Source organism: Choloepus didactylus, chromosome 19 (assembly GCF_015220235.1).
Source record: "Choloepus didactylus isolate mChoDid1 chromosome 19, mChoDid1.pri, whole genome shotgun sequence".
Classification (NCBI taxonomy): domain Eukaryota; kingdom Metazoa; phylum Chordata; class Mammalia; order Pilosa; family Megalonychidae; genus Choloepus; species Choloepus didactylus.
In genome coordinates this window covers 49,580,744-49,604,143 of record NC_051325.1, presented here as the reverse complement: position 1 = coordinate 49,604,143, position 23,400 = coordinate 49,580,744, and the positions used below count along the sequence as shown (strand labels likewise).

At 52.1% G+C, this 23,400-nt stretch overlaps 1 protein-coding gene across 2 annotated transcripts in view; it reads right to left on the bottom strand.

Moving 5' to 3' along the window:
- SLC12A5 (solute carrier family 12 member 5) overlaps positions 1 to 23,400 on the bottom strand; it is a 35,579-nt gene that overhangs the window by 9,983 nt on the left and 2,196 nt on the right. Inside the window, exons 1-15 of one of the 2 annotated variants that reach the window (XM_037811440.1) lie at positions 18,133 to 18,358; positions 12,565 to 12,659; positions 12,090 to 12,221; positions 11,551 to 11,697; positions 10,667 to 10,721; positions 10,096 to 10,226; positions 7,875 to 8,116; positions 6,916 to 7,127; positions 5,143 to 5,313; positions 4,808 to 4,906; positions 4,602 to 4,659; positions 2,811 to 2,985; positions 2,017 to 2,135; positions 1,575 to 1,673; positions 392 to 511 (exon numbers count right to left, since the gene is read on the bottom strand). In XM_037811440.1, coding sequence (XP_037667368.1) covers positions 392 to 511; positions 1,575 to 1,673; positions 2,017 to 2,135; positions 2,811 to 2,985; positions 4,602 to 4,659; positions 4,808 to 4,906; positions 5,143 to 5,313; positions 6,916 to 7,127; positions 7,875 to 8,116; positions 10,096 to 10,226; positions 10,667 to 10,721; positions 11,551 to 11,697; positions 12,090 to 12,221; positions 12,565 to 12,659; positions 18,133 to 18,184 — 1,907 coding nt within the window. In that variant the 5' untranslated portion in view covers positions 18,185 to 18,358. Of the gene's footprint in view, positions 1 to 391; positions 512 to 1,574; positions 1,674 to 2,016; positions 2,136 to 2,810; positions 2,986 to 4,601; positions 4,660 to 4,807; positions 4,907 to 5,142; positions 5,314 to 6,915; positions 7,128 to 7,874; positions 8,117 to 10,095; positions 10,227 to 10,666; positions 10,722 to 11,550; positions 11,698 to 12,089; positions 12,222 to 12,564; positions 12,660 to 18,132; positions 18,359 to 23,400 lie in introns of those variants that run through there. The other variant, XM_037811439.1, reaches the window with a different exon arrangement.

The window sequence follows — 23,400 nt, the reverse complement described above, 5'->3', positions numbered from 1 at the left end:
GTCGGAGAGTGGCCGGGAGAACCCTCCACAGTGAGCTGGCAGCCCCGGGGCAGAGCTGTCTATCTCTGGCTCAGAAAGGACAACCAAGTCACTCCTGCCACCTGATGCAGTCAAGTCTTGGCTAAATTTCCTTGGAAAATCCATCCTAAATCCATTCTCTCACCAACCTGTCCATGGCACAAAGTCCCAGCACCTCCCTTTGCTCCCACCCACCCCCATCCTCCAATCCCATCCCATCCCATACAGCCCCCTCCCCTCCACTCTATCCCCACCCTCCCGCACACCTTACCTCATCCCACTCCCACCCCCACCAATCATCCCTTTTCCCTCCCTGGCCCTCCCATCCCACAGCCTCTCCTGCCCCCCACCCCACCCCACTTCCCATACTTACCCACGATACTCGATGTACTTGTAGATGAGGCCCGCAATGAGCATGGCCACCAAGGCGTAATACCAGGAGCAGATGAACATAAGGGCCAGACAGAGGCTCATGCCCAGGAAGGAGAGTGTCCTGCACAAAGGGAGGGAGAGCCAGCCTCTGAGCCCTGACAGGGCTGCAGCTGGAGTTGGGGCCCCGATGGTCAGCACTGGATGGGGCAGGGCTTGGGCAAGACCCCGGAGTCTACAGCCAGGTCCAGGGGAACTCAACACCACCTTCTCCTTGAGCACCAAGGGGTTCGTGGAGACCTGGATGAGTGAGCGGCCACAGGCAGGGCACCACCCCTTTCCCACCCAACTCCTCGGATCACCACACCATCCTGCCCCAGTGCCTTAGGCCCTGACAAATAAATATCCCTGGCCAGATGGTATCTGAGGCAGGGGTCTCTGGGGACAGTTGGAGGCAGGACCTTCCAGGAAGAGCAGGCCCAGTAAGAGGCCACTGGTGACACAGGAGCACTGGGACAGGAGCCAGGGGGATTGGGTTCTCATCCAGTTGTGCCATAGCCTTGCTGGATGACCTGAGGCCAGTCCCTTCCCCTCTGTGAGCCTCAGTTTCCCTATTTGTAGAACAAGCATGATAATTTCTGTCCTGCTGACCCCCACTTTGTGGAGGAAGAGCCACAAAGTAAGAGGCTGAAAGGAGCCACAGACCCCTTGTAATGAGCGTCTTCCATGCAAAAAGCACTGTGATGCTCATAAGAGCCCTGTGAGGTATGTGCTGTTATCATCCCCATTTCACAGTCGAGGAAACTAAGGCTCAGAGAAACTACAAAATCTTCCCAAGCTCTCACAGTCAGGAAGTGTGGAGTCATGCTTTGAAAGTGAGTCAGGCTGACTTCTGACCTCCATGCCATCTGCTAAGGGCTTTCTAAGAGGTTGGTCATTACACACAGAGCAGGGACTATAGCTGAGACTCTTTATGGTTATATTATGTTATTGTTTTTTATTATATGGAGACCCTCTCTATGATCTTTCTCTTTTATGCTAATTGGGCTACCAAATCTGGAGAAAATGGGATTCCCTATTCAAGTTTGGGGTCCTTAGACGCAGAGTAGATGGGCCAGGGTGAGTTGGGGATTGGGGTGGACCTGAGGGATGGTCCTGGGGTGGGAGTTGAGGACGGTGGCACCCACCAGTGGTAATATCGAAAGCGTGGCCTCCAGTTGGGTGTCCTCAGCAGTGTCTGCACCGCACAGGCCAAGTTCACAAACATGTAGCACATCAGGAAGAACCTAGAACACAGAAAGGCCCCAGGAGAGAACGGAGATACAAGGGGAGGAAGAAACAGAAATAGAGACACAGGGAAAGAAGAGGGGAAAGGGGAAAAGAAGCAGGGGAGGTGGCCAAATCATGACCTGTTGCTTAGGAATAGGTTAGTTCAAAGGCCAAATCCTCTTACAACACCCCCGGATACACATGAGGATTAATCTCTGTACGACATAGCATGGGCTACGATGACCAGTAGGGAATCTCCTGGGGTTGTTAAAGTGTTTGGTGAGTTGTCAGGGTCCCAGCTGGAGGATGCAGGGAGAGGGAGACACAGAGCCTAGGGAGGGCAGGAGGTCAGACACGCACATGGAGAGGATGGGGGCCACCTCGTCGAGGGAGGCGATGAGGATGCCGATCTCGCAGATGCACGCAGTCAGGAGCAGGGCCCATGTCGGCTCTCCATTGGCTTTGCCATGGCCAAAGACCTGGGGACAGAGCAGCCCAGGTCTGCTGAGACCTTCAGGACTCCTTGTCCCGTTCCTCCAGGTGTAGGGACCAGGGGATTAGAGGCAGGAATCCCCTAACCAGTGAGGACGTAGGGAGAGGACAATGTATTTCCCATCCTCCAGGGGTATTTCTGGCTTTTTCTCAGCCACCCAAGGGGGTACCAAGCTTTGGCTGTATCTTTCCCACACTGACATTTGTACCTCAGTGCCAGGAAGTCAAACAATCCCTAAAGGAAAAGAAGCTCCAGTGGGACCGATGGGAGAGGAGCTGTCAGGAGGTCAGCAAGCAGCCATGACCATGTGCTCCATAAATCTTTTATTTTAAGGACCATGGAGAGAACCACCCTTTGGGTGCCTCCCTGAGTCTCTGCCCAACCACTGGGCCAAAGCGGGGCAAATTTTCCCCTAATGACAGACAACTCTGCCCCAAAGGATAGTGCTGACCGGGGTCAAATCCCAGATAAGGTGTCCTGTTCTCCTCAGGGGCGGAATAGAGCATCACCGCCCCAGGAGGAAGTTCAAGGGTTGCCCTGGCCCCGGCTCAGTGTGTGATCTTGGGCCAGCCCTGCCCCCTCTGGGCAGAGGCCCGGCTGCTCAGCGTGGCATGGGCTGTTCTCCTCCCCACCCTCGTGGGTGGACACTCCCCACACTAACCTGCAGGAAGGGCACTATGCCATCCCGAGAGATGGCCTGAAGCAGGCGCGGGGCTCCCGTGAGGCTCTGCAACCCAGCCCCACAGGTGGAGAAGAAGGAGCCGATGACAATGACCCAGGGGGACGGCCAGGCCAGCGTCCCCACCACCAGGTTGCCATTCACGGCTTCGCCAAACCTAGATGAAGCAGGAGAGAATGGGAGATGCTGGGCAGGCAGTGCCCTGTGGATTTCCAGGAGGGTCTTCCCAAGCCGCTTCAGGAGCAGCTGTGTGCCTACCAGAGGGGAGAGACAGAAGCCCAAACACCCTGGGCACTTCCTGTCTGTGTGACCTTGGACAAGTCATTTAACCTCTCCAAGCCTCAGCTCAGTTTCCTCATGTGTAAGATGAGAACAATTATAAACCTATCTCATATGACTGGCGAGAGGATAAAGGAGGAGCACATGTCAAATGCTTAGCACGGTGCCTGGTACAGGGTACAAATAGTGATTCTAGCAAAGGGTGAACTGCTTAACCTCTTAGAACCTTAGTGTCTCCATCTGGAAAATGGGGGTTCAGGCCTCATCCAAGTTGTGATGGTATGAGAATCAAAGAAAAGAACTGTTTAACATTGACACTCTTCAGATGGAAGGAGCTGACTCAGTCAGCAGAGAGAGACCTCCCTGTAGGTGTGGGCCACTGCTGAAAGACTTCAAGAATCAGATGAAAGGCTGTACTGGATTACCTGTTGGATCCCTTTCAATCTTGCCAGAGGTCTATGGTTAAATGAAATGAGATAAATGGAGGTTAAACTGCCTTAAAGACTAACAGGGAAAATATAGGCAAAATTTCCATTTGGCCAGGTCCCTTCCCTGCTTAAAACCCTTCAGGGATTCCCTTACATCTTATAAAATAATTTCAACTTCCTGGTACCAAAAACCAGGTCTCTAGGACATGGCTCCAGCCTAGATCTCCAGCCTTAGGCCCCCCATTCTCCACGTTACAGAAGCAGGATGGTACCAGGGGAAACTGACTTCTGCAGTCTGAGCTTCTACTTCACCCTTCTGGTTGGCACTTCAGGAGCGTATGCTCCAGAAGCACTGAAATCCCTGTAGCTACAGGCACACATATGTGTGCACACACACTCACACACCCATGCACACTGCTGTTTCTCCCTTCCCCCTTCGCTCACACTATCTCCACTGCCTGGAATGCCCTTCTCCCTCCCATTCACCTGAATCACCTCTACTGAGCATTTAAAGTGAGAAAATTAAATGAGATAATGTGTATAAGGCACTTCTGGCATCACCTTCCCCGGGAAGTCTTCCCCGACCCCCTGAGGACTTGGTTCCAGCCTCCTATACTACCCTCCCTAGCCCCTGTGCTTCACTTTATCACCACTCTTACCAGTCTGCATTGAAAATCTCTTTACAAGTATGGCTACCACCCCAAAAGAGCTCCTTCAGGACAAAGATAGTAACATACGTTACTTTTCCTTGTAGGCCCAGAACCCAGTTCAGTGACAAAACATCAACATTCAGGAAATATTTGCTGAATGAATTAATAGATTTTTAAGAAAACGAAAATTAAAATATTATCGTTCTAAAGGAAATGAGACCACGAAAGCTTCCTGAGCTGGAGTGACATGAGAAAGGTGAAATATTGGAAGGTGAGTTTGCAAGCAGCCCCCTGAGGCTTTCCTCCCACAAGGCTCTCTGCCTAGGATTCAGCATCCTCTGCAGGGTCTGCATCCCACCCCACCCCCACCCCCACCCCCATCCCCAGGAGAGAACATCCTTGATTCCCTTACTCACTTGTCCCGCAGGACAACTCCTTCAATGCAGGCCCCAAACAGAACAACGGAGCTGATGTCTGCAGCAGAGGATGAAGGAGAATGCCCAGGGTGGACTGCCCCTTCCTCTCCGCCCCTCCTGAACCAGCCAGGTGGGGCAGCAACTTCAGCTGCCCTGTCCCCAGCACGCCCCACCCGGGGAAGCCCCAGCCCAGCAGTGCAGGATACAGACAGCAGAGGTAGTGGCAATGGCCAGGATGGTGCCAGTGGGAATCGACTTCTGGGCATCCCGCAGGTCTCCAGAGCGGTTAGAACCAGCCATGATCCCTGTGAACAGAGAGGAGCAGCTAGGACCCAGGTCCATGGGAGATGAGACAGACAGAGATGATCGACATCAGCCTCAAAGACAGGAAGGGCATGTTACTCGGCTTCTCTTAATTTCCCCATCTATTCAGTGAGGACTGAATTGTTGGCTCCTGCCTACATGGTAGGGTGTTGAGCTAAGAAATGCCCATCATTGGCTTTCTCCTATCCAGCCACTCCCAGCCAGAGTCTCCCTTCACCTGTGACTGAGGGGAAGTAGATGCCAACCAGCAGGGTGAAGTAGGAGGTCATATCACTGAAGACATAGGGATGGTCCATGTCGACAGGGGTGCCATCTGCCAGGCCCACTGAGGGCATCCCTTGCTTCTCCACAATCACCCCCTTGGTCAGGTACGAGCTCCAGAGATTCTCTGTGGGGAGATGAGATGCTCAGGGGCAGGGCCAGAAATCAGGGTACCAGAGCTCTGGGACCAGGAGGTGGAACAGGCAAAAGGTAAGGGTCAAGGTCAACCACATCTCAATCTCCCCAGACCTGGTTCCATTTTATTTCCACCAACATTTCCTGCGTTAGGCCAGACCATACAGGGGGTTCACAGATGAATCAGATCTAGTCCCTGTCCTCAAAGAGTTCAGTCTAGGAGGGTAAACAGACACATAAACACCTATCTCAGACTAACTCAGCACGTCCCAAACTGATCTCACCACTTACCCACCCCAAATCAGCTCCTCTCATGCATCACTTGTCTCAGTATGTAGAACCACTATCAATTATGACAGCTTGGAATTACCCTCACCTGCTCCGTCTCTGCATCCTCCATATCAAACCATCCCCAAATCCTGTCCATTCCCTCTCCTAAATATTTCTCGAATGTGCCCCTTCTCTCTATTCCAGGGTTTCTCAACTTTGGCACTATTGACATTTTGGGTCAGTTAATTATTTGTCTGGAGAGGAGGCTATCCTGTGCATTGTAAGATGTTTCACAGCATCCCAGCCTCTATCCACCAGATGCCAGTAGCATCTCCTTTAGTTGTAATGGGCAAGAATGTCTCCAGATATCACCACATGTCTTTTGGGGGACAAAATCACCCTTGGTTGAGAAGCACTGCTCCATTCTCACCGACATTGCTCCACCACTCTAATTCAGAAAACCATCATCTCTCTCACATGGACTCATAACATTAGCCTCCTCCTGGTCTCCCTGCCTCTATTCCCTCCCATTTTAACCCATCCACAACAGCATCTGGAGTGAGGCTTCAGAAATGAAGATCTGATCCTGTCCCTTCCTTACTCAAAAACTTTTGGTAGCACCTCACTGTTCTTCAACATGGCTTCCAAGGTCTGCACCTATCTGGCTAAGGCCAGCCTCTCCAACATCATCCCTTGTTCCTCCTTCCTTTGTACTTTTTGTCCCAGTCATATCAAATTATTTGTGGTTGAAAGGACACAATATGCTCTTTTGTGTCTGCATGATTTTAGACAAGCTGGTCTTCTGTCTGTAATTCCCTTTTTCCCCTAGTAGAACTGAAAATTCTCCTATTTGTCCTTCCAAACCCTCCTTGGGTGAGTCCAGGAAGCCCTTTCTTGCTGCCTTGGACAAATGATCATTCTCTCCCCTGAGAGGACTCTGTTAATTGAATGCACCCCTATGAGTATCATAACTTATTTGCTAATACATTCACCTCTGTCACTAGACTCCTTGAGGCAAAGAACTGTGGCTTATTTATTTTGTGTTCCTAGTGCTTAGCACAGTACTAGGCACTTAGTAGGAGCTTAGTGAATCCTTGTTAAACTGATTCTACTGAAACTGAAACTACCAGGTGCTGAGACACTTAAAGACCCCTTTTCATCTCTACCCTTCCATGAAGCCAAGGACAGAATATGGTCCAGAGTAGGTGCTCCATTAAAGCTGATTGAACATGATGGCATCCCAAGGAGAGCCCCTTAATCTGGACTGCTTAACTACAATCCCTGCAGAATTCCATGAAGACCAAACCGCTTCCCTCCCCCAGACCTTTGATGAGGCCACTGGCAGCGCCAGGAATGCCCTGGATCTCCGTGACATTGTTTCGTGTGAAGTACTCATCGCAGGTGGCATTGAGGAAGCGGGAGGAGCAGAAAAGGCCCCAGAGCCGTGTGGTCACAGTCTCATTTCCTTCCCAAGCCAGCTTGGCACAGACATCAAAGCCATGGCGGGACAGTGTGCGGTTGCCCAGGAGGCAGATCCTAAGGAGAGAAACAAGGGAGGAAGATGGGGAGGGGCATCACCTTGCCCTGGCTTCACAAAAGGACCACTAGTGGAGTTTTAAAAGTACAGATCCCAGGGCCCCATATCCAGAGATTCCCCATATCCATCTGACTTAATTGGGATGGATCCTGGACACCGGCGTTCTTTCAAAGCTCCACGAATGATTCTAATATGCAGCCAAGGTGGAGAACCAACCACTGCTTTGGTGCAATGCCATGTTTCAGCACCATGGACAGCTATCAATAGGTGCCCTTCTCCTCTAGGCAGTGGAAATAAGGGAATCTGTCCTAGGGAGAGAGTCAGAACCAACAGGAATCTGATCCCTGGACCCTCTCTTCTGTGTCCTTTCCCATCCTAAAGAAGTTGTCCAACACTAAGAAGTTGTTCCATTCCAGGAAGTTGTCCCCACCCAGGAAATGTTTCCCCTACCACAGGGTGTTTATCCCTTGACCGGCCATTCCCACTTAGTGAAGCCCACCACATGTGCAAGAAGTTGAGCCTCACAAGAGAAATGTCCCCATCCCCAGAGAAGTTATTCCACCCTGAACAGGTGGCTCCAAACCAGGAGATATTTTTTTCCTCCCAATAGAGTTTTCTCCCAACCCATGATCACTCAGATTCTGGAAGGTAAAGAAAGTAGGTTTGCCGTGGCCAGCATACAGACCCTGAAACCAGGCCAGGGATGGAGGAGGATAATTCCTTAGGCTCAGAGAGGCAGCACTCACGGGAAGTTGGGTGGGTCGAAGGCAGACTTGATGACCCCTGCATAGATGGCCAGGATGGAGAGGATGACACAACCCAGGAAGACAAGGGCAAACTTGTTGACGTACTTAACACCCACAAATACCACAGTGGCCATGCAGGTGAGCACACAGGTACCATACACTCGCATATTGTTCAACATGGCTGCTGCCTCCCCACTGGCATCCTCTGCCTTGAAGATGGCCATAGCTGGGAAGAGGTAAGCCTGTGGGAAAGGAGCGAGGAGGTCAGGCAAGTGACCCAGTAAGGACCAACTGAGAATCACCCCAGGGAAATAACCAGAGGTACAGACAGGGCTTTGGGGAAAAAAGATGTCCATCACAGTATATTTAGTAGAGCAATACTGGAAATAACATTCAGTGATAGAGGAATGGTTAAGGAAAGCATGGTTTATCTTGCAAGAACTATTCTTTAAGTCATTAAAAACGACATTACAAAGATGTTGAGAGAAATTGTTTATTTCTATCATTTTGCTATTAAATATAATTCTCAATGATTATTTGTCATTTTATCATTTCCAATAGAAAGGTAGAAATAAGTTAAAAGCTCATCATTAGAGGATTGAGTGAATAAATATGATTTTTCCATATAGGCTATAGAGCTGTTAAAAAGGATTACACAGTTTTATGTGGACTGACACAAAAAGTCATCCATGTTACGTTAGGTGAAAATAATCAGGCTAAAAAGGAAATGTGCCTTAGGATCTTGTTTCTGTAAATATATATACATGTGTCTGTATGAGTATGTGTGTTTAGATACACAAAAATGTTATCTGTAGTTTTTCCTAAGTAGTAAAAATGTAGATAATCTTTATTTCTTTTTGCATATCTGTATTTTCTAAAATTTCTGTTAAATATTAATGTTTATATTTTTATAAAAGTTATTGTCACTTTTAAATTATGTTTACAAAGAGATTTCAAGTTATTTAGGGAAATGCTCATGGTATAGAGTTATATTTTACAAAGGCAGGGCACAATATTGCATAGAAAAACAAAACCTAGCATGAAATATGCCAGAATGTTCATGGTGCTTTCCTTTGAGGGATCATTATTCCCTTCTTTACCTTCTTTGATATAATTCCAATTTTATACTATGGGCAGAATCAATTTTATAAGAATAAACAGTTATTTCATTTTTGAAGTAATGGAGGTCACTTACTGATTTCTTATCATTTGCCTCCCAGGCCTCTGTTCCCCATCCATCCTCCCTGCCCTGTGCTCCTCCATTATGGCCCAAAATCAGGAGCCCTGGGACCCCTTTGAGTTCTAGTCCTCCAAGATGGTGTGGCATGGTGGACAAACATTGGCTTTGGAGTCAGAGAGACACAGGCTCATATCCCTCCCACGTGTTCCTTAAACTCTCCGAGCCTTGCTTTCCTCATTTGTAAAATAGGAGCATCTTCTAACTCATAGGAGAGTCGAGAGGAAAAATGAAATTATACACTCCAGGCATGGGGCTCAGATAGAATAGGGGCTTGGGAAATGATTTCAGCTCTACTTTCTATATCCCTAGGAACCTGTTCAGCTCCCACCCCCTCCAGGAGGGGCAGGAAGAAAACAGCTCTAAGTCAGCAGCCTTCGAACATTCTGCCCAGGGACTGGGCTTCTTGAAGAAGTGGCCCCACCTTTACTTCCCATCAGTCACTCTTCACGTGGGTCCCTTATATCTTCCTTCTCTTGTGCAGTCCAAGAGCTATCACTCTTCTGGAGTGAACTCATGGAGCCCTTGGCACAGTCCCTGGTATACGGTGGGTAATCACAAAATGGCAGCTATTATGTGACATAACTAGTGTTACTTCTACCATTATTTTTATTCTTAACCCACCTCTGCCACTTGTTAGCTGAGTGACCTTGAGCAAGTTGCTTCACCTCTCTGAGCTTCAGCATCCTCATTTGTAAAATGCACATAATAATACTTAAACTTCAGGAGGATTCCAGCTCATGACTGTAAAACACTTGGAGCTGTGCCAAGAGCACAGCAGGTGCCTGATAAATGGCAATTATTTATGTTATGTAATTACTGTATCTTGTCTCCCCAACTGGACTGTGGACTCTTTAAAGGCAGAACCACATCTGATTTCTCTTTGGCCTTACTGAAACGCCTGGCCTATAGGGGGTGTCCAGGGACCACTGGGTAACTGACTGGCAGCCTGGGACCCCACCCCACCTCCTCGGCCCCTCTCACCAGCAGGATTTCAATGGTGCCCAGGATGTACATGGCCCCAGCAAAGGTAGTGCCCAGGTAGAAGCAGAGGCCCACGGCGCCCCCAAACTCTGGGCCCAGAGACCTGGAAATCATGTAGTAGGAGCCGCCAGCTGCAGAGAGAACCTAGTATCAGCGAAAAGTTCAAGGGGCACTGGGCCGCTGAAGGGGTGAGGGGGTTCAAGGACACAGGCAGAGGGATTTGCTTGGGCTTCACAGGCCTTTCAGGCTGCAGCCCTAGCAAGGGGTCTGGTGAGAGACCCAGCCAGCACTCTGCATGGATTTTGCAGTATTAACTACTGTGTTGGCCCTCCAAAGAGCTCATGGCTCCAAAAATAGGATGGTGGAGAGGAGGGTCCCAGGCTCAGGAGGAAAGGCGGCCATTGTCTCATTCAACACCAGCAACTGCCTCTCTCCCCACTCTCCAGTAAGGCTGCCTTTACCAACCCCATTGACAGTATAATCCAGACTCAGGTCTGCAATGTCCTCATCACCCCAGAAACCCAGGGCCCTGTTCCCCCTCCCGACCCTCCAGGAAGGCCCAGTCACATACCAGGCACAACACCATTGGTTGCAATAGCACTCATCGAGATGGCTGTGAGCATCGTCTGCGAGGAAAGAGATCATCAGAGTGGTGGCTGGGGCGGTGGGCAGCCGGGGCCTGGGCGGGGGCCAAGCCTTAAACCCAATAAACACCTGCCAAACCCACAAGTTCTCTTCTGCTGAGCTTCTCCCTGGTCCTGTTCCAACGTCAACTCCTGCCAAGTCCTCTTGTCAAGAAAACCTCTTATTCACCACATGAGTGAAGAAGCACAAACATAGCGTCAGGGAGTTCTGGAGTCCCAGCTTAGCCTCTGGCCAGCTGAATGACCTGGGACAAGTCATTGCACTCCTCTAAGGATCAGTTTCTTCATCTGTAAAGTAGGAGTGGGTACTTCGACACTGTCTACCTCACATGCAGAGTTGTCTCAGGGTTATGTGAGAGGAAATGTAAAATGTGACCAGAATTAGGTGTTCTGTGAATATTAGATTTTATAGACAGGATGGAAAGAATCCAGTTGCATAGCTGTTTATGATACATAATCCCATTTTTTGGTGAGTTTGGACCTATCAAATGTGAACGATGAAGGGATTATAGGTGAGTTTTATTTTCAACTTTACACTATCTTTCTCATCAATGAATCTGCATTAGTTGTGTAATCACACACACACACACACACACACACACACAGATACAGTGAACCCTGGTTAACAGCCATTCAGGGACAAGCCAGTGAAATACAGGACGGACCAGAGAGACCTAATTTACTCTCAATGATCCTAAGCATTTGGTTCCATAAAAAGCTCAGGTCTCATGCTCACCCTCCCACCTCCCACCCCCAGGCCTCTGCCCAGTCCCAGCTGTCAGGCGTGGGAGAGGAGAGGGGTGTCACTCACACAGGAGCAGCAGATGAAGACCATGCAGAAGGATTCCATGATGCCTGCGATGCCCACTACCCAAGTGAGTCGCAGGAAGAGGATTACGCCAAAGATGTTCTGCAGGCACGGGAGGTAGACGCCCATGAAGGTGCCCATGCGTGGGGCCTGCCAGGGAGGCCAGCATCAGTCTCGGCAGCCCCGAATCGCTTCAGACACACCAGGCCCATTCCTCTTCCCCTGTTCCTCCATCTCTCAATTCCCGCTTCTCTCCATCCCCATCCTTTCATCCCTCATCCCTCTGATTCTTATCTCCCTTCACTCCTCTCCTCCAGCTCCAGTCTCCCAACCTTCATGCCTCCACCAGCTTTCCTTAATACCAACCACTCCCTCTTCCCCTGCATCTCCATCCCTCATCTCCCATTCCTTCCTCTCCCCCAGCCGCAACTCCCATCCCTCTGCCTCCATCATCCATCCCTTTGTCCAACTCCATTTTCCCTCCTCCATCCCCCCCACCACCTTCCTTCCTCCCTCGTCCCTCATTTCCCAAAGTCCCCCACCTGCACCGGCTTCTTTTTTCCACCCTCATTGTTTTCTGCTTCTTCATGCTCCCTACTTCCCTGGGGTAGATTGGTGTAGTTGGCCAGACCGCTGAGCAGGGAGGACACCATGGGGCTGGTGTCCATCTCCTCCTGCAGAATGAGGGTGCAGTGTCAAGAGGCTGGGGGTCTAGTGGAGGTGGGGGGGGGGTCAGCTGGATGATAGGGTGCAGAGGGAGAGATGAGGGCAAGTAGAGCAAAACCACTGTGGTTCAGATGAGATGGAGAAGGAGGAGGAATAGCAAGGAAAGCAGGGAAAAAGGATGATAGGATAAGGAGAGGGGAGCAGGGGTTAAAGGAGATAAAGCCAGGGAGGGAAGAAGGTGGACCTGAGAGAAAGATGGAGAGGAGAGCATTATTCCCTAGGGAGCGAGGGACCAGCTGATGGATGGGGTGATGAATTGTGGGTGGGGGCCCAACGCCCCTAACAGCCCACCTCAAACAGGGCCATGTTCTTGCCATCATACTCCTTTCCCTTCTCTGTGTCAGTGCTGTTGATGAAGGGACTGCTCTCCTTGGGGTTGCCATCACCTGGGAAAGCACAGGAGTCAAGGGTCTGGCACCAGCTGGTTGCCCTTCATCCACTTGGGCATCCAACTTTGTAACCATTTTACACTGAACCTCAAGCTTCTCAGGAGAAAAATGGAGCTAATACTACCTCCATTGCAGGGTTTTAGGTTGGTCGCACATGTAAAGAGCCTAATGTACTGCTTGGCATATAACAGGTATTTAATAAAAGTGTGAGTGCTTCCCTCCTCTTGGGGGTCTTACTTCATTTCCAGGGCACCCACAGAGATGCTTCAGGGTCTCCTTCTTGAACATCCATGGGCCCATCCTAGTGTTCTGGGGTGACTGCATGCTTTTTCCCAGAGGAAAGGCAGAGAAATACACAGCCTGAGGCCCCAGTGATACTCCATCTCTTGGAGAAGTGACCACCTTCAGCATCTCCTACACCCCTCATTAATTTTCAGTCAACATGAATTTATTGGATGGCTACCATGTGCCAGTATGAGCACAAGGAGTGGAGGTGGGGAACAAATTATAGAATAAGACACCATCCCTGCAAGGGCAGGGAAGATGAACCAGGAACCAGGAATCTCCATCCCAGAGTGGTAATGCTCTGATAGAAGACAAACAAGGGACTGAGCAAACACAGGAGAGGCACTCAGCCCAGTCTGGGAGGTCACAGAAGGCTTCCCAGAGGAAGTGATGTTTCAGCTAAGAACTGAAGGATGAGTAAGAACTAGACTAGGAGGGAGGCAGGGAGAGTGTTCCAGGCAAACAGAACAACATGTTCGATGGCCCAGAGGTGAGAGCAAACAGAGCAGATTAAAGGAGCCAAGAGAAGTTTGAGCTGGCTGGAATCTGAGGAAGGGGCATGTTGTGGGGGTGAAGCGTGGATAGTGGCATGTGAAAAGATGAGTCTGGGAAGAAAGTGTGGACTGGGTCCTTCATAGCTTAGCAGATCATGTGGAAAAGTTGGACCTCATCCAGAAGACAGTGGGAAGTCATTGAAGAGTTTCAGGAAAAGAAGTGCTGTGAACAGGTTTATATTGGAAAACAGTCACTCTGGTCTTTAGGTGAAGAATTCAGATTCCACTTGGAGACTTCCAGTAATCCAGGCAAGGGCTGATGATGGAGGCAAGGGAAGGCATTGGACAGACTCAAGGATTCTTAGCACCTATTTCTATACCAGATATTTGGGAAGAGGGATTGGAATAATCTGGGATAATGCCTAGGTTTCTAGCAGAGGTGAATGGGTGAGTGATGGTGCTACTTAATAAATGGGCAAGACTGGAAGATGAGGAGATTGAGGGTGATACATTTGGTTGAGGATGAGGTGCTGTAGGACACTCAAGTGGATATGTCCAGAAGCCACTTGGATATGCTGATAACTCTAAGACAGAGAAGAGAGGCTGGGCAGGAGAAAGAGGTGGGAGTCAGCTGTGTAAAGGTGTGTAGGAAGTATGTGAGGTCATGGGCCTGGATCAGATAACCCAAGGAGAAGTCTCTTGGGCATCAGTAGAGGAGGGTCTTTTCAGAGGCCCCCACAGACATACTCTCTTGCCTCCAGCCATCACCCTTCATCAGTTCCAGGGATGAACCCCATAGTGGACTTCTCTCTGGACCCTGGAGAAATTCTCCACTGACCAAATCCCTAGTAAAGCCGAGGCTCTATCTACTCTGAATCTACTGGTCCCCTCATCTCCTGGCATCTCTCCCTCCCCAGCTCCGTCTATCCAAATCCTCCTCATTCTTCTCCCCTCTACTTCCTGGAAACTTTCCTTAGTCACCCAGCCAGGGTCCGTCCCCAGAGCATGACGTGCCCCTCTGTTATAAGCTCAACCCCATTCTGTCTCAAAATCAGGGGGAGAAGAGGAAGTGATGCCTCATCTGCTCCAGGGAAACCCACCAACCATGTCTCTTGCCACCACCTCCACCTCATCCATCAGGGAAGGAGCACCAGGTTCCTGGGAAAGGGAACCACCACCAGCTCTTTCTTCTCATATATGTGAGTTCCTGGAGATTGCAGACCATCCTCTCAGTGGGGGCCTAGCATATGATAGATAGTCTGGAAAAAGTTTTGGGAGACAAATTTCCCTGGGCTCCCTTCCTAACCCCAGGATCTCAGAAAAGCTACCTGGATCCAAAGAACAAGAAAATTAAGAGGGAAGGGAGATCCTCTCCTTTAAAATGCTAACAAGATGCCTTCTATTCTCACCACACCATGGCAGAGACTAGGCAGGTTGAGGGGAGGTGAAATGAGAAGAAATTTCCTAGTGGTTAGACAAAGGGCTGGAGTCAAGGAGACCTAAGTTCTGGTCCAAGCTTCACTGACTGTGAAGCTTGTTGGGCAAGTCACTTAAAACTCTAAAGCTGCGCAAAGGGATAATAATCGTGCTTAACACATAGGGCTGATGTGGAGACTAAATGAAATAATACACACTGGGCGTGCCTAGCACGTAAGGGTAGCTATTGCTAAGCTTGTTATTATCGACATACGTGATGCCCCACACAGCCCGGTTCCCCATCCCACATCCCTCTCCCCAACCGCAAGATTTAGGGACCTGGTCTCCTGTGGGGCTGGGTCCCTCCCCACGTGGAGTCCGCTCTTAAGGCCAGGGCGCCGGGACAGGAGAGCTCCTCCCCTCTGCCTTTCACGCCCCCTCCCAAGACCCTCCCTCCCGCGGGGGTGGGTGGCGCGTGGGGTTGGGAAAGCGAGCGTCCCGGCCCGAGACCCTGCAACCAGACAGCCCTGTGCTGGTCTCCATGGCGACCGCGCGGGCAGAGCGCGCAGCGCAGACCCAGCGGGCCACACGCCGGCAGCGGCTTATGTAACGCGGCGCGCAGCGCGGAGCCAGACTCGCGGCCGAATCCCGGCTAGGCGATGAGGGCAGGGGAGGGGGCAGGTCGCCAGGCGCGCCCTGGGGCCCGCCTTTCCACCCGCCGCCTGGGCCGGGCGCCGGGCGCCCGGGCCTTGTCTGCCAGGACTGATTCCGTCCCCTCCTTGGAAGACCGGGCGCACAGGGTCGGGGCAGGGGGCCATGGGAGCCTCCTGAGCACTCAAAGGAGTGGGACCACGAAGGGAGAACTCGCCCTGATTCCTCAGAGCCAGGCGTCGGGGTGATGGGGGAGCGCCGAGTAGAGCGCGCACGCGAAAGGCTGGGCCAGACTGAGGCTGAGCCCTCCCCGCCCCCCAGGGAGCTCTCAGCCCGAATCGGCTTTCAATTAAGCTGCGGCGGCCAGATCTCCCAGGGAGGAAACAGGAGAGCAGCGCGGACTAAGGAGCCTCCCCTGGGCCCTGAGGCCTGGCCTGGGGGAATCCCCAAGCCAGAAGAGGGGTGAGGGGGCATCAGATCCCGAGGAAAAAGGAGACCTGGAGGCAGTGGACAATAACCTTGGGTTCTTGTTTAGTTTAGAGGAGCCCTCTTACTCGGACCATTCCCACCGCTCCGCGGCCAGCACCAGATCCTCCCTGTACATCCCAGGAATGGCAGGGGCTCTGGCAGGGGCTCTTGATCCGATGGTCCTTCTTCCCTCAAGGCCAGCAGGTGTTTAGCGCCCCCTACCACATCTCCAGGAGCCGCTGGGAGGCTTAACCCTCCGTGGGGCCCAGACTGCCAGACCCAGGTCCTGGTGAGTCTAGTTCCAGGTGGTGAACCCTACAGCTAGACAGTTTCGAGATGGCCCTGCTATACTCAGTGTCTGGAAACCAATGTGGATGGGGAGAGCTGAATGGAGTTCCTAGTTTGACTCCTGATCCACACACATAAATGCCTCTTTTCTAGGCCTCTGAAGACCTCACAGAAACCCCGAGGCAGAGCACTGACGTTAGGGGAGAGAAAACATCCACTGTGGCTGGGGGAGCAAGAGAGATGATCTCTCAGGCTGAGTCCGGGAACTCAGAGTTGAGGCATCTGAAGGGGATCCCGGATGGAAATGACCCTTCTTCGTTCCCCGGACACCGCATCGGAATGCCTGGCGCTGCAGCAGACGCGACTTTGCCAATCCCCCTCCTCCTGCAGCCGAGGACTGGGAACCGCGGCGGGATGAGGTGACCCCAGGGGCACTGGGGAGATAGATGAGCTGGCCAACCGGCAGTTCTGGACCCCGTGTATCACTCAGCCCCATGGAGGAAGAGAGGGTCTTAGACAAAGAATCGCGGACCCTGGTGTCCACAGCCTTCCCAAGCGGCCACTTAGCCCTGGCTCGAATCCAGGGTCCAGAGGACCTCAGAGTCTAAACTGACAGTCCCTGGAAGATCCCATTCTTTCAGCCCTCAGGGCCCTTTAGCCATCTCTTAGAGAGATCTGCGGGAGTCTCGGCCCAGAGGGTCAAGCAATGCCCAGGGGAGCATTTGAAGGTGCTGAGTGCAGACAGCTGAAGCGGGAGGCGCGCTATTGCGCAGGGGACGCAGCACCGCTGGAGGGTGGGGGGGGTGGGGGCGGCTGACAGTCATGATGGATGGCTGAAACCGCTGGGGGGCGGCGGGGGACATGGGACCCCGAGGGGGTGGCTGGCCCCCAAAGACCTCGGAACAGAGAAACCGCGGAGGAGGGTGGGGGAGAGTGGGAGCAACGAAACGACTTGTTCCGAGCCCCTAGGCTCTTGGCGAATCTCCACACCCACCGCAGCGCGTCTGCAGTGTCAGCGCCACCGTGCTGGGGCCTCAGCCTCTAGGACCCTACTCCTGAGGCCTCACTGGAGAAGCTAGCGAAACCGACTAGAACGACTCCCCTCTGCCCCGCCCTGGGAACCTCACCCCAGGGCACCAAGGCGAGAGGGAAAAGGGGGAAGTACGAAGAACGATCTTGCTTAGCGTGCTGAATAGAAGCCCCCGGGGAAGCGAGAGGACAGGGAGAAGGAGATTCTGCAAAGTAGAGCCGAATATCTCCGGAAAAGGAGGTATGCTTCAGTTTGAGGTCCGACATCAGGCTGCTTTGGGGGAGGGGCTGGGATTGCACCAAGTGTCCTCTTAAGACACCGCAGCCCGGGCGGGAGCTGTCATATGGGTCTAACCCCCTATATCCACCTCCCTCCATCTTTCAGCTGGAAGTCTCAGAACGAGGCACTGCAGCAGACTGCGCCCCCCACCCCCCCACCCTGGCGATGCCGGTCCCCGCTCTGCGCCAGGACGCCGGTGTCCCTTCTTGGGGAAAGGAGTCCTCCTCCCCCTCCGTCGAGCTCCACGTCAGCCCTTTTTATCTCCACCATCCCCTTCCCACCGCCTCCCCCGCTTGGCTAAAGCCTGCTCCGTACCCGGGCCGTGGGCAACTGCAACCCCTCGGCTGCAAGCCCTGCCCCGGGCGCGGCGCATTCCAGCACCTCGGACAGCGCCTGGCGCATTCCAATGGAACTAAGCGCCAGGCAGCTTCTGGTGCCCACCGCCCGGGCCAGTTCCAGCTTCTTCTCTGAAAAAGGCAACCCGTGCTTCGCCTCTAACCCCAGAGCTGCCTCCCCTCCCGGCCGCCCCCTCCCACGCCGCCCCCGGACCGCTGCTTACCAGGGTTGGCTCCCCCATCGCCGTCCTCGCAGTCCGTCAGGTTGTTTAGCATGGTGGCGGCGCGGCGCCGGGCCGGGCTGGCTGATGGCTGAGCCGCCTTGCCCGCGCCCCTCTGCCCGCCTTCGCCGTTCTCTAGCTCGCTCTAGTTCTCGCTTTCCGCTCCACGGAGGAGGAAGCTGCAGTGCCCGCCCGCCCGGCACACACACACTCGCACACGGACACACGCTCACACCCGCGCGCGCCCCCTCCCAGCGGCGGCGCTGCTCACCTCATCCCGTATGCAGGAGGCGTGAGCCACTGGCGGGGTTTTTGGGGGGGAGCGCGGGAGGGAGAGAGAAGAGAGAACGAGGGGCGGGCAGAGCACGCCTGGCGGCCCCCGCGCACGAAAACTGGGGGCTTGCGCGTGTGGAATAGAGGGGGAGTGCGGGGGACTGGGGCCTCGTCTCCCTTAAGCAGACGCAGTACCCCCCTCCCACTCTCCGGCGTAGGCGGGGCCCGGCACGTGGGCAGGTGCCATCCCGCGCCCTAAAAATAACGGCAGGGAACTAGGTCGCGGCCGCGGGGAGGCGGCCCGGCAGCGGCTGCTGGGCAGGGGGTCTGGAGTGACCCCCAGGGGGCAAATGAGGGGGACTGAGGCAGGGGACGGGGGCGGGGGGCACCATGTAAAATGGGGCCCTGGGGAACCTGTCTGCAAAGCTAGACAGGCGAACCCTGAAGGAAGGAGGAAAACCAAACCCTCTCCCATATCCCTGTTTAAGGGGTGGGAGCTAGATCCAGGTTAAAGCTGAAGGACTCTGATGCCCCGAGGGGGTTCAGGGTCACCAGACTGAACCATCTGGCCCATCCTGTCTTAAAATGGGAGGGGGTAAAGCCTGAGGAGCTGCGGTGAACGCTCTCATTGTGCTTAGACTAACAGGAGTCCCACATCCCATTCCCAAATCAAACCCCTGGGGCACAGGCATGGACCCTCTGACTGCGGAATGATCCCTCCCCGGGGAGACATAGTGAGGAGGAGATGAGGAGGCAGTAAGATTCCGAGAGCTCTGACTCCCCAGGAAGGATGGTGCAGCCTCCAGGGAGGGCAAGCCAATCCAGAGCCTGGCCAGGGACAGAGTGGGGGAGGCAGAATGAGGCCGCCTGTCGGTTTGGGACCAGATTTTCTCCTGGGGCTGGAGTGTCTAATCCCCTAATCCAGGATTGCTGTCTGAAGCTTCCAGAGGCAACATTTCTCTCTGTGTTCCTCCCCTTCCCCAGAGATCATTTTGGGGACACCCCCCCCCATCACCCCTAGAGTCCAAGCTTGAGCCAGTGGTGGAGACATCTCAGTGGTGAAGCAGCATCAGAGGTTTGTACCCTTTTTGTCTCTGGAAGATCTAAACATCCCAGGGCAGTGACAGACTAAGGAGAAAGGACTGTCAGACATACCCTAGCCCCTTATGCTAGTCCCCTAAATTCCAGAAGAATTCCAGGGCTGGAGGGGATCTTGTCAATCATCTCATCTAATGTATAGCTTTCATTTATTAATGCCCAGAGAAAGGAAATGACTGTCTGTGAACCCAATGCTAATGAATGGCAGAACTCAGTCTAGAACCCAGTTCTCTTTACTCCAGTTTAGGATTCTCCTTCTCAACAGAACCCCCTTTTAATCTGGCCCTGCCTCCAACAGAAGGGACAAGGATGCAGTCATTACCTGTGCTGCTCAGCAGCCTGATTCCTGACACCTAAAAAAGGAACAGGGATTGGGTCTGAGATGAGTTTTCTGTCATTTCTTGTTCAGGCTTTGAAAGTGCAGGACTGGAGTGGCCTGTCTGCTTGCAACTGAAAGTGGGCCCAGAAGATTTTTAAGGGTTCTAAAGAGCCATCTATAGCCCTGGAGACTCCATTATAAGACAGGACTGTTTCAGGACCGTGGACAGCGCCAGATGCCCAGATTCCATTGTACAAATCTGTCAAAGGCTTCAGACTGGGTCAACCATGGTGTCTTCGACAGCTGAGACAGAGATGCTTCTGAGAGACCCCGCAACAAGGTACTACTGCCAATGGGTTTTGTGGACACCCACGAACTGTTTAGGGTAGAGAGCTAGCTATTCAGACAAGGTGTGAGAATTGGTTTTCTTGGGTCTCCCAGATAAAAAAACACGAAAAAAGGGGAGATGAGTTTGGATTGATGATAGGGATCAAAAGGATAGCAGATTATCCACCTGTGTTCAAGAGTGCTCAAGAGTTTCTAAGCACCCCACTACATCACTAGGGTTTTCTCTTACCCTATGAAGACACATAATGTAGTAAAATGTGCATAGTGTGTTTCTCTGAGAATTGTGGAATCAAGTAGATGTTGAGATTATTCAGCAGCCCCAGGTCTGAAGGGGTTCCCCCATAGGTATTTTCCCTTGTTTCGTGGTACAGCGCTGGTGAAGCTCTGCCCACCCAGAGAGCCATATTTTTACTGAATCCACTGACAGGGAAACTTAGATCCCAGGGGAGTACAATTGAGGGCAGAAATGACTCCCCTTCCCCTGGGTACCCAAATCTGTCCACTCTCACCAGAGCTCCTATTCTCAAGAGGCATATGAAATTCAGGAGATTGTGATTCTCCTCTGCCCCAAAACTCCATGTGAATGCCTGGGAAAAACTGAGTTCCCCCGACTGGCCTCAGTATCCCCACCTATAAAATGAAAGGGTTAGGCTGGATAATCCATGGGACTTCTTCCGGTTCTGAAAACTCTTAATGCTGTCTCCACTTACCTCAGACTAAAGCCACGGACTCCTTCCTGAGGAGCCCGGGCCAAGTCAGAAGATAGTCCCGAGGAGAGACCCTGTCTCCTCAATTCACACCCCTCAGCTCTCAAAGAGACTCAGTCCTACTCTGGCTTCCAATTAAACCTCTGATATGAGGCTTTGAAAAAAAAAACCACATTGCAGTCATCTCCTGCATTGCCAGAAACAGGTGATCCTCAGCTGTGGGCCCCAGGAGCTTAGCTCTGAGCCCCAGGAACTTGGTGCCAGTTCAGCACCCCCCTCCCCATCCAGAGGTCTAGGAAGATCTAGGGCTAGGGGAACCCTCTCATTAAAGCAGCACAAGATGAAGAGCTGGCAGGGTCCTATTTCTTAACTTTGAGTCTCTAGAACTTATTCTCACTCCTACCTATGCTTCTCAGAGACCAAAAAAAACTCAGCAAGTCTATCTCTTGGCTATCTTAGGATTTGGGAGTTGGAAGAGTTTTTATATATTATATTTTACTCTTCCTATTTATGGGGAAATTGGACTCTAGAAATGGAAAGGTATGAATTTTCTTCCTGGGTGAAATTGTGGCAGCCTGGGAAGTAAAATCCAGCTCCCTGACCTCCAGCCCAGGGTTCCATCCACTGAACCAGATGAGGCGCTGCTTGGAGAAAGCTGAGGTTATCTGACTGTGTCAGTCCCCATCCTTATCTTCACATCATTATCCCCACAACCTAACCCAAACACTCCAAGCTCTGGCCTCATGGGGCCAAGGCCTTGAACTCCCTCCTCCACTCTTGTCTCCCCGATATGCATGTCCCATCCTCCAAACCTAAACTCCTCACAGTGAACTGATGAGTCCAGCACACAGCACACCCCACACACACAGGGCTTGCCACAGAGCACATCAACCACCACCGTCTCTGTAGCAACCAGGGGCTTAATTAACAGGCTGTATCCCCATCACCATGGCAATGGTACCCCAACAACCCCCATTCCCCTGCAGACTCAGTTCATCTTCCCTCTTTCCCAATCCAGACCCTCTTCTCTCTGCACCCACCACCCATCCCCACCCCACCTGGAGAACTGGGGCCCATAGATCACTCTGGTTCATTGAGAAGAGGGAAAGGGGGAGGAAGGGGAAGAGAGAGAGAGGGAGAGCGTGTGCTTGAGCAGCCTGTCACCATGGCAACTGCAGCCCCGTTCATAACCAGTTTGTTGCCATGGAGATTCCCAGGGCTCACCTTGGGTTGAGGTACCGGGCAGTGAGGTTCTGAGCCCTGGTTTGGAAGGGGGGTGACTGGAAAACTCCTTGGACAGGTTGAAGGAGATATTTGCACCAATAACAGCATCCTTCTTCCCAATTTACAGATGGAGACACTGAAACATGAGATTTGGATCTACGGGAGGCACTTCACCCTTCTAAAAAAGTGTAATTTCGAAGAACTTCATCCTTCCAAATCATCAATGAATTTTAGCATTTCTATTCTATTCTATTCTAAACTTTATACTGCAGATGGGGAAACTGAGGCCCAGCAAGGGGAAGCAATGTGCCCAAGACCACACCATGGAGACAGAGCATGAATGGGCTATATTTGTACTTACTCCATCCTCCTAGCCTAAGTTGGCTCCCTTTCCCACCAATTCCTGTTAGTCTTAACCCAGGCCCCAGTCTCTTTTCACTGCTCTGTGCTTCTCCCTGAAAAACTGAGCATGTGTAAAGAGATGGAGGAGTAGCTTGGAGTTGTAACAACTTGTTTCAGGTACACTTCTATTCAGCCAGTTCACCATTAATCTTTCCATGGTACAGATCAGACAACTGAGTTATGGGGCTGCAACCCAGAGTTAATGGTGGATTCAAGACGCAGCCTCTGACTTGCTTTTTGCACCCACTGTAAGTCGTGTTCCCACCTATAGCTGATCTTCTGAGAGCCAGAAGCACCTTAGGGGTAAACCCCACTCCCTTGGCCCAGAGTGAAGGACAATGCTCACACAAGCATGACCTGCAAAACCTCCCCCAATGCTTCTTCCACATACACATGCTGTCATTCTTCCCTTTGGGCCTAGATGAGGACAAGAGGTGGGGAAAGCATCTCCCTGGGGCCAGAGGACTGGCACAAGAACAGCTGTGAAAAAGATGACACCAGATGATTTCCCCGAGGGAGCTGTTGTGGCCTGCTTCCGATGTAGTGATCTCCCTGGGAGGAGGTACATGAGGCTGTTTCAGGGCTTACAAGGCTAAAAGTTATCCAAATCATTCCAAAATGGAGCTTCCAACACCCATATGCATACAGGCACCACTCTCACAGATAGACACAGAGATACACACCTCAACATGCCTATCAACACACTGGATACAGGAACACACATAAGCACTGACTCACCAACTATCCTACGGGTCATCAGAGCAAGTGTGGGATGTTCCTCCCTCAAGACACACACACGCAGAGCCTCTGCCACAGCACACAGCATTCCATGCTCACATCCAATTTGCACACACATCTGCAGACCAGAAGTCTGAAGGCTGTATTTTACCTCAACCTTGC